The sequence below is a fragment of the Xiphias gladius genome, chromosome 9 (assembly GCF_016859285.1).
Source record: "Xiphias gladius isolate SHS-SW01 ecotype Sanya breed wild chromosome 9, ASM1685928v1, whole genome shotgun sequence".
Classification (NCBI taxonomy): Eukaryota; Metazoa; Chordata; class Actinopteri; order Istiophoriformes; family Xiphiidae; genus Xiphias; species Xiphias gladius.
The window spans coordinates 5,136,684-5,147,603 of record NC_053408.1 but is presented as its reverse complement, the minus strand read 5'-3'; the positions used below and the strand labels follow the sequence as shown (position 1 = coordinate 5,147,603).

General features: G+C 42.5%; 1 protein-coding gene across 1 annotated transcript; it reads left to right on the top strand.

The window, feature by feature from the left end:
- The first annotated feature begins 5,740 nt into the window (after positions 1 to 5,740).
- Positions 5,741 to 10,735, top strand: cd79b (CD79b molecule, immunoglobulin-associated beta). The gene is made up of 5 exons (XM_040134483.1): positions 5,741 to 5,942; positions 7,097 to 7,408; positions 7,553 to 7,671; positions 9,369 to 9,422; positions 10,065 to 10,735. Exons 1-5 carry the CDS (start codon positions 5,891 to 5,893, stop codon positions 10,152 to 10,154), a joined length of 627 nt encoding a protein of 208 aa, XP_039990417.1. The 5' UTR covers positions 5,741 to 5,890; the 3' UTR covers positions 10,155 to 10,735.
- Positions 10,736 to 10,920: the final 185 nt, after the last annotated feature.

Genomic DNA, 10,920 nt, shown 5'->3' with positions numbered 1-10,920 from the left:
AACAAAAATACCCCAGTTTTCAAATATTAGATAATCACACCTATTTAGACATTTCCCAAAAAAAAAAAAAATGTAACTTAATAAGAATCTTTATGCACAGTGGATCTATTCATCTCAAGTCTGTCCTCACATGGAAAGGCTGCCTCACTTGCTGTTGTGTAAGTCTTAACTGAATTTAAAATGTCTTACTCTGAATATATATATATACATGAATAACATAAGCACTTTTACAGTTTTCTAGTTTTCTTTTTTACAATAGACTATAGAAGATTGTCTCTTCTCTTGTTCATGTGTTCAGCACTGTTTTAACATCAGCCCTGGAGGAAAAAGAAAAATCGTGAATGTTTCCTCTATGAGGGTCTCTTTGTCTTATCCTGCTGCCGCAGCATGGCAGTTATTCCTGTCAGAAGTCTGTAATGTGACCTGCAGCAGTCGTATTTCAGATTGACAGACTGCTGCACCACTTAGCTGTAGTCTCCCCTGATGGCACAATCATATTCACAAGACAGTGTCCTCCTTTTGTTTACATTTCTAATGGAGGGAAAGCCACACCAGGAGCTTTACTGGTACACCCACAGTCAGCGTTGCCTGTATATACATTTTTTTCTTTTTTTCCTTCTTGTATTGTATATTTATATTATTTTGTTATTGTAAAAAATTGTAACTATATTGTTAGAATAAAGTACATCTTGTAGGGAAAAAGTAGGATGTGAGCTCATGTTGTGAGTAACTGCTTTATGTGTTTGAAGCTCTGAAGCTACACCGGTGCACTGAGGCCCTCTGGTGGTTGTATGATGAACAGGCTACACGCTTGTCATGTTTTATTTTTAAACTTGGGGGTAGACTTGTCAAAATCAGAAAACAATTCAAGACTGTAGGCTGTCAACAGTGTATTTTTTGTGTAAAATACCAAATCATGTTAAAGGAAGAGGCGGGCAATATTTCGTATTTTTCTTGTCAGCACATCATGATTAGCCCATAGCCAATAATGTGTGCTTCTCAATTCTTTAAGACTTCCCGAACCTAACTGTGGCCCTCAGCCCCAAGCCCATTCATTCCTACGTACACCTACGTAAATAGAGTTCTAAATCTTTAAAGAGGCTGTAACCAATATTTTACAATAGTTGCATCAAATGTCGATGTAAAAATAATGTGACATGTGAAAGGGGTCACTCAAAATAATGATCCGACAGAGAATTATCACCCAAATTTGCGTCTCCGCTCAGCTTTACTGACCTTTCTAGTGAGTTTCAGCTCATTGTTCACTCTCATATAGTCGCACTTGGCCGCAGGAGGCAGCTGTTTTCAGTAAAAAAAACCAAAAAACTCTTACTTTCTGCTCAGCACCAACCAGCGGACAGACACAGTTAGACACCAGCTGGTGAACATGGTGGAGCATTTAGCAGCCCTGATTTTTTTGAGCCAGATTTTTCCCTTAGGAGCTGGTGGAGACCAAAAACAGAGCTAAGAGAGAGTGATTACTGGACTCTTGTTTGCCAGGTGGCCAGAAATACAACTCCAGACGAAAGCTAATCTTGTTCTGTAACTGCTAGATGTAGCAGTAAATAAGCAACTGTTTGATAACAAGCCCGGAGTATCAACTTGGGATGATATGTTGATGACATTGCAGCGGCGACTGCACTCTGTGTTTCCACTACCCCATCAGTTTAATTTTTACCAAGTAGTTTCATAAAACAGCTGGGCACCGTAGTTTGTAGCAAACGTTATTAAAACAGGAGTGACATTGTGTTTGTTTGTGAGATCATTTGGACAGCTAGATCGCTGATACAGAAATAGCTTTCTTGGCAATTTACCATCGGCAGATAAAGTTAGAGTGGCTTTTGAATTCACGCTAAAATTACACTTCTACGAAGAAAGTTGGTGTCCGCTTCCCCTTCACGGACCGCACCAGAGGTTGCATGAGAGCAGACCGAGCGCCAGAGTTTGATTGACAGCTTTCACATTAGCCCAAACAAACTGGCAAACGTTCAGGAGTCCGCCTGAGCCGCAACGAGCAGGTTAGGTGTGAAAGCACAAAGGTTTTTGGACAACAAATGAGGTCTTTGGCACAGAGGACTAAGCTACTGTACATCAGGCTTTGACTACACAGACAATACTTATTAGTAGGGTCAATTCAGTGTCAGTTTTGGTCTTTTCATGGGGTTTGTTGACAATGATAAAAACACGGAATAATAGCGATCTCATTCTTTGAAAACACTGCCTGCTACGAGCTAGATTTAATTACGAAACTGTATTCCAAAATGTCTTTAGTCGACTGGTTCACTTGTTGTCCTTCCATGTTCAGCTCTGCAATGCCGCCTCTTGAACAGCACTGCTGATTTCTGCTTATGCGATGGGCATTGCCTCCTAAAAGACATAAGGAGGAGTTTCTGTGGTTGCACGCTATGCCCTGCCCTTAACTGACTGAAGTTACTTAGAGGGATGTGGGCTCAGCTGTAGAGTTGCTTTGCAAATGTGTGTTGATGATTTCTTTCTTACCCGAGTAGTGCAGGGCGACTTCCTGCTACTACTTCCTCCAGGAGACCTACAACTAACGATAATTTTCATTGTCAGCTGATCCGCTGACTATTTTCTCGATATTTTGTCTATATAACATCAGAAAACAGTCAAAAATGTCACAATTTCCTGGCATCCAAGATGACTTCTTCAAACGTCTTATGTCCTTCCAGCAGTCTAAAACCCAAAAATATGTATCTTATTATAATGTAAGACCAGGAAAAGCAACAAATCTTCATATTTGAGAAGCTGGAACCAAAAAATATCTGGTACTTTCTCCTAAAAATCAACTAGAATGATTAATCGATTATCAAAATACACGACTGGTCAAAACTTTTAGGACACCCTCATTTTTCTAGTTTTTATTGATATTTAAGCAGTTCAAATCCAGTGAATAACCTTCAATGGTACAAAGGTAAGCGGTTAGGAAATTGGTTAATTTACAGCTTTCCTGCAGCAATGGAAGTAAATTAAGCCTTGAAAGTTATTGCAAACAAATCCTACAGGGGCCCCAACTTCTGTTGATAACTTACAAACCCTCTGTCTGTGTAAAGGCTGTGTTGGAACAAACTGTGTCACTACACCCTCTGATGCATCGTTAGGACAACACTGTGCTGCAGGAAGTAGAACTGTAGATTTCTATCAGAACAGTGAGAAAAAAGGCCAGTATCAAAGGAAGAAAGACTGATTGGTCAGGGGTTCCTCCCACAGCAAGACAGTGACCCAAAACATTAGAAGAAAAGAACCAGACGGTGGCTTCAAATGACGGAAGACCGGCAAAGTCTCCAGACTTAAACCCCATGGAGCTGGTTCGGGATGAACAGGACAGAAGGTGAAGGCAAAGCAGCCTCCAAGTGCAACGCGTTCATGGGAACTTCTGCAACAGTGTTGGGATGAACTTTCCAAACCATGTTTCACTTCCGTTGTAGAGAGAACGTCACCAGTGTGTTCGGCTGCAGGATGAGTCGGAAATTTAGATTAAATGTAGTTCAACAAGGAGATTCCATGATTCCCTGTTTTTTAAAATCGCCATTTGTTTATTTTGTTCTAATTTCAGCAACACTGTAAATTTAAACAACAGCTGGAAAAAACCGACGCGTCCTAAAACTTTTGACCGGTAGTGTAGTTGCCGATCAATTTTTTTTTCCGTCCGTGGCATCTCTACAAATAATAATTTCCACCTGTGACTGCTATGTTTGATTTAAATCATTTTTAGGGCAGCTGTTGCCACCACTGCTTACAAGAAAAAATAATACTGAAAGCGAGAAACTGGCAGGCCCTAAGCTTGAGAGAGACTTTATGAGTCACCTCTCATTAGAGGTATTCTTTGGGGAAGGCACAGTGTTTTCTAACAGCATCACACTGTTTGTTGGAGACATCGATTTATCTCCTGCTCCCGAGCTGTGAAAACCGACTAAACACACGACAGTAGATAAAACCTGAGCGGGTGCTGTGAGATGTATATTTGCTTTGACAATTAGGGAAATGAGATCTGCTTGGCTGAGCTGAAAATTTCACTCTTGACTGCATTCGAATGTTGCGCAACAGGACCAAGAGTCCTCAGCCAAGCTAACAGCTCTGTGTGCACACAATGACAATGTTGCCGTGCTGATGATTTGCAGGTATAATCTGTATAATGCACAGCTGAGGTTAATGGGAATGCAATTAGTTTTGCAGGTATTTGGTCCCAAACCAGAGTATTGGATAAATTAACAATTTGACGCAATGATGGCGCCAGATGTAAAGTCAGATGTTGTGGGCCAAAGTTAATGCCAGTCCAGCCAATAGTTGTTGAGACGTTTCACTCAAAGCCAAGTCAAACTCCTGGAGGCGCTAGAAGGAAAGTCAGAGGATCATCAAAGTCATTAGGATTCATTCCCTGGGGACCACGAATGCCCAACCTTCCCTCCTGTGACAAACAACATAGGGATCAGACTGTGAGGGTGGTTGTCTTTCCAAAGAAAGACGGAAGAAATCCCGCAGACCAGTCGGACTGGGAGGCTTTAGTCCCGAAGTAACACAGTCGCCATTTGCTCTCCGTCTTTTCCAGGTGTCACTGGAGCAAAACAATCTGGCTTTGGCCTCGAAGACAAACAAATGGCGGTTGTGCCACAAATGAAAACGTCCATATGAATATGGGCCTGCTGCACTCACAAACACCCATGTTGGGTTTGTGTCTGTAGACTAAAACACACGAGATCTAGTAAGCAACCTCAGGTTCACAGAGAAACACACACACACACACACACACACACACACACACACACACACACACACACACACACACACCATCGCTACAAACAAAGCTGTCCTGAAATCTCAAAAGTATCAAATATCATCAGTATAATGAGCCAAACCACCTTCCACCCTTATTCATAACCCAAACAGTAACATGAGCAAACTACAGAATGTCCTTCCACCAACAAACAACGATGTACTCCTTTCCTATTCAAACAGACTTTATAGACCATATAAACCGATAAACTAGGTATTTTCTTTACTTTCATTACTTTCATTATTTTCATTATTTTCCCTTTGCACATTGTTTTATTTCCCACATGTCAGGATAGATGCACAAGCTATTCTCACTATTCAAAAAGCAAAAATTTTGAAAAAACCTGGAAAAAACCTTCTGCTCTTTTTGTGGCACAGACCAAAATGTGTCGGTGAGATGGACGCCGAAAACGGTCAAGCACAGCCGGGAAATCTGGCACCGAATGTCCGAGCTTTGTCTGTGTGATCTTGTCTTATTCCGGGTAGTTCCCGGGTTCAATCAAAAATGCTGCCAGTTTTACATAGTTTTATTTAGGCCGAATTCTTGTAAGGCTGCTTGTGTTCAGACAACATTTTGCATTTGAGAAAATTGGCATTTGTTAAGGGAAGAAAAAAAAGGGGGGTTTTGTAGAAAAGTAGGAAATCTATAAATAGTACTTGTGGTATCAATAATGAAATTCCAGACTCCAGACCTGGTAATAATTTGGTATCAAATGAATGTGGTTTTCCTACAAACTGTCTCGAGATCCTTCCAACATTGACTCTCCGGCGCTCCGGTGTTCAGCTTTACCGTATCGTTTCATTCCGTCCCTATAACTGGAACACACATGAATGAAATTGACATTTCAATTCATTATTATTGATGGTAAACGTGTGGGCTGTCAAAGTTATTTTGGTTCGGTGTTACAGCGCTCTTCCCCTTATTTGCCTGGCAGCGACGCGTGCGCGCGCGCGCGCGCGTGTGTAATAACGGGCTGAACGCCCACCGGTGCACGCACACACTCCTTCTCCTCAGTCACAACAACTTCATGTCCACAGAGGAGATTCGGACACGCGTGGACGTCAGGGTTTGAAATATTTTTTTCCCTTCCATGTCATCATGCGCTGGTTGCTGGCTGGATGCTGTGGGCTCGTTCTGATCCATTTCTCAGGTAAACGTCGACCCGCGCGGTGATGATCGATTTTAATTCGGCGGCCGAAAAAGGGGGGAAAATGACGCAAACGACACTCGCGGTCTCGCTACTAAATACTGTCAGTAAAATCAGTAAAAACGCAGAATGTTTGGCGTCCGAAACATTTAACAATGCTTTACGCAGTCGTTTATTTGTCTTTTTTTACGTCTGTTTAACCACAGCTACACTGCATACAAGTGTTTTGCATGTTATTTTTGAGTTCACAGTACCATTACTTCCTGGCCATCTGTGGGGGGAAAGGGGAAGTTATCTTATCTAAGACAAAGACTTTATAATATCATTGTCATGTTGATGAACCGATGATTGTCTGGGTTTATTTTTGATATGTAGCCTTTACGCAGTCAATCGGTTACGTTCATTTATGTCGTGCTTGTCGCGCATTTCGGGGCCAAGGTGAGAGAGACGAGGAAAGACATCGATAGATGTTTACATGCCGCAAACGTTACAAAAACAGCCATCACATAAAAAGAATCAACATTATTTACACCTTTCAGAACAACATCTTCTGAGACAAAGACTGTAAAATGCCATGGTCACGTCCACGAATTGGTGTCTTCTCAGTTATTTTGATACAACACACTGTATCTGCAATCACTCAGTTACTTTAGAGTTTGTACGGGACTTGAATAAAGCAGAGGAAAAAGCGGCAGGAAGTGAAAGATTGGCATTCTTTTAAACCGCTAAATTACCTGAGCAATCGATCGCTGAAAAAAAAAAAGGGCTGTCGATTGATTTCTGCCGATCCACGAATTGGTTAATCGACTACTCGTTTCAGAACTTCAGTCGATAAAAGGCATAAAAGTAATTGCCAACAGCTCTGATGAACTGATTATCCGTGTATGTCGTCTCTCAAGCGAAAGCATCAGACATTTTTTCTGGTTCCAGCTTTTCCACTTGCAAGCAGTGTGAGCACGTCGCCCTGAGCTCTGCCAAACTTAGGACTCTTTCCACAATTTCCTTACATTTTATAGACTAATAATCGACTGATGCAACAACAACAAAAAATAAAAGTTACCTGCATGTACAGTGTGCGTCGTCTGCAGGGATCTGCAGTAACTGCTGCTGTGCAACTGTGTCACAATTTCACCTCAATCTTCTTCTGTCCTGCTCAGCGGCCCAGAACCTCACCCTCGTCCAGAGGCCCAGGTTCTATGGTGTAAAAATCCACCGCACCGTGCAGATTTACTGCGGCCCAACCCCTCAGCACAACATGCCCGCCACCGTTCAGTGGTACAAGGCCGAAGCGTACGACAAGGAACCCGAAAAGAGAGCAGAGGTCAGTGGAGAGAGGATTGGATTCCATAACAGGAGTCAGACTGAAAACGCCTTTCTCTACATCAAAAATGTGCAACTGCAGGACAGCGGAGTGTACTTCTGCAAGGTCAACGATGCATGGGGGCCTGGAACTCAACTAGTAGCTGTCAGTAAGTAGCGGGGACGACATACAGCGTGCCTCATGCAGACCTGCATTGTTGCCTTGAGTGGTCGATCGCTGTCATTCTTTTTAGGTCTGTACCAGTTCTCTTGTAAAAGCGCACAGCTAAACACACACCTCTCTCCTCTCACAGGGCCCGTTGACCTGCCCCAGGCGCTGTACAGGACCAAGATGAAGGACGGTCTCATTATCTTCCAGGGCCTGCTGTTGGCCGTGTGTATCGCTGCTTTACTGCTACGCAAACAAACCCTGGTGAGGAGCTGGAGATGGATAAAACCCCTGAGACAAATCCGGTGCTGTACCGGACTATGCTGCTCGGTTTAGCGCAGGACTGGGAATTAGATTAAGTAGAGCAGAGGATGCGAATAACAATATTCACATTCACTGTGTCAAGATAAAGTGAACTTGGAGGAAGAACTACATGACCTTTTTTTGGGGGGGGGGGGCTTGACCTTTTCAAAACAGAATGAGCAAAAGATACGACAAAATGTCAACAAAACCATAGACTTGTTAATATAGGCCAAAATATAGGCCTACCTTCATTCATTTGGTCTGTGCGCTTGGTTGTTCACCAGGGCTGCAACTAACGCCCATTTTCATTCATCTGCCTGTAGTATTTCTTTACCCTTGACCCAGAGCCCACGGTGACGCCTTGTTTTGTCTGATCAACGGAACCCAAACATTGTCGAATTATTAATCCACTTTTATGAAACCTTAGAAAGCGAGAAAAAGATCTCATTTCAGGGGAAAAGTCACAGTGAACGCATTAGTCATCATGTATCGAGTATCCAAACTGTTCCCAGGTAACTTTCGTTGGATCGACTAAGTGTCGCAACACTAGGATTGTTTTTTTTTTTTGTTCTACAGATTAGCACAGGTTGGTCCAGATAGATAGATAGATGGGTGGATAACGTAACCATGAAGTCCTGTGTTACAATGAGGTAGCGAAAAGGCAAAAATACGATAAAAAATCCACAACTAATTAGCAATAGCTACAATAAAAAAATAAAAATAAACAACCTGAGAATAGAGGAATGAACTGTTACTAGGACCATTCTCCCCATGTGAATTGTTACTGGTACATCTTCAGGTTTGACAGTCATCGGTGTGCTTTCCCCTGCACTGCTCGGCTCGATAGAATGCAACGCAGATTTACGATAGAAAAGGCGAATCAGGAAACAGTTTGATAATTCAATCATCCTTTCGGTCATTTTTCAAGCAAAAAATGACAAACACTTGCCGGTTCCGCCTCTCAAATGTGACCATGTGCCGCCTTGGGTCCCGGACTGCTGGTCGAACGAAACGAGGCATCGGTTTATTATCACGTCGTCCATTTCGTTGTATGATTTAGGAAGAGAAATGGGTCTGTACAAGTGCCCCCCCCCCATCCGGGAATCGAACCGTGGTCGTTGCGCTTAATGGCTAATCTTTGACGGTTAATGAGGGACCTAGTCATTATTTTTAATTCTCTTAATTACCCGGTAAGAATAAGGTACGCGGTGTCTAATATCAAGCACTGACCCTTCTTCCCTTTTTACTCTTTAATTACACAATACGAACAACGTTGTTATCACCATTTTGCTGAATGCTACTTTTGTTTCGCAGTCCCTGTGGCATCATTGATGTCGCCTTTCCTCCAACGTGGCCAGTTGTTACTCCCTTTTCTTCCCCACAGTCATGCCCCTCCCGTACACACATTTAAGCACCGGTTGCTGTCTTATTATTCCCTTATTCCTACAACGAACCTACACCGTAAAATGACAGGCTGCATTATAAAGTGTTACCATTACCACCAATGGCCGCGTCCCGTTTTACTTTGGCGTTTTACTAGTATATTTGTTCATTTTTGATGCTCTATGCACAGTGTGTTTGTCGATAGCTGCTGCTGACCCTTTCACTGCATTCATCTTTTCCCTTTTTCGTTTCTCCTTTCTTTTTCTTCCAAACAGTGGGAAAAGAACGACAGCATATATGAGGAGCCGGAAACCGATCACATCTACGAGGTTAGTTGAAATGTCTCCGCTCTCGCCGTCATGTTGACCAGAGACGAGGAAATTTTCCCTTTTGTCAAAAGTGGGCGTTTCCTTGCGAGGACACGCATCACGGCTGTCTGGTTTTAAATACAAAAGTAAGAGCGAGAAACAAACAGGACATGGTCTCCTCACATCACTGAGATCCTAACCACAATTGTATCTTCCTCTGTCTACACAGATCTCAGGGCTTTTCATGTATGAATATGGCTTATTCACTGGCCCTGTCTCGAGTGATAACACATTCACTTTGGGAAGTAGCATTTATGGGTTGAAAAATGTTTTTATTTATTCGGGTTCTTGCTTCAGTCTTCTTGGAAAAAAAAAAAGGATAGAAAAAGTTTTTAGGGAAAGTTTTGCACCTTATAGGGCTTTACACGTCAGTACAGACAACAATCAAGCGAATGTGGCATTTAGCAGCTGCACAACTTTATATTTGAGTCATGTCTGCATCATTGGGTATGCAAATTCAAGCTGTAACGAACTTTGTAGCTGTACATCGCATTGTTCTGTAAAGGCATCGCGCCCGAATTGAGAGACGGATCCCTCGAGGCAACATGGGACTCAAGCGTACACGTGTAACCTGACTGAAACCGGCATGTTCCCCTCCCTCAGGGCTTGGCGATCGAGACGTGCGGCGGGGGCCTGTACGAGGAACTCTCCGTCTACGCCCAGGCCGAGGGAGCCGAGGCCCCGTGGGAGTGAGACTGACATCACTGGACCACTTCTCAACGGTTTCGCAGTGAATACTGAATACGCGTTCCCAGTTGTACGTTTTACGTTGAAAATAATACGTCGAGTCCTTAATGGGCCCGCTCAGCCGCGGAGAAGTGCCATGTTGTGCTCGTACAGCGAGTGGTTTGTTTGTAAATGTGCAGCAGTATACATATTCTCAAATGCTTGCTTATATGTGCTGTTGATTCTATGCTATTTAGTAACACTGTGTTGAATTAGTCGGATGTGGTATGAAGTCCGCTGAAGTGTAAATAAAACCATCCTACAGGTCCATCTTAACAGCTGGTGTTTCATCTGACATTTTTTGGTGCTTCACAAGTTTTCTACATGAATTGTGTCTTATGATTTCACGGTGACGTCTCTAACTTGACTCTTTAATGTCGGTCGAACCTACAGCAGGTGTGAGAACAAGCCAAAACAAACTCTTGCCAGAGAAAGCGATACGGAAATTCCAAAGCCTGAACAAGGCCCTTACTTGTTCCTGTTGTTTGATTAGATTAAAAATCTGTATGTCTTTCATTTTTGGAACGGGAATAAAAACAATAAACACATTTCCATTTGGAGGAGAGAGTCTTTTTTTATTGGCTTCTACCATAAACCATGTAAGAAAGAATATGTGTTTTGCTGAACACCATTTTATAAAAGTTGGCCAACAACATACTAATTTAAAATAAAATACTCATTGTGTGGAGCATCAAACAACCAGCAAATCAATAAATACCTGAGTAAACAAACA

Excerpts from the sequence above, each read along its gene's own strand:
- cd79b (XM_040134483.1), top strand. The coding sequence starts at position 5,891 with ATGCGCTGGTTGCTGGCTGGATGCTGTGGGCTCGTTCTGATCCATTTC. Across the intron at positions 7,409-7,552 it reads AACTCAACTAGTAGCTGTCA|GGCCCGTTGACCTGCCCCAG; the intron begins GTAAGTAGCGGG and ends CTCCTCTCACAG. Across the intron at positions 7,672-9,368 it reads TGCTACGCAAACAAACCCTG|TGGGAAAAGAACGACAGCAT; the intron begins GTGAGGAGCTGG and ends TCTTCCAAACAG.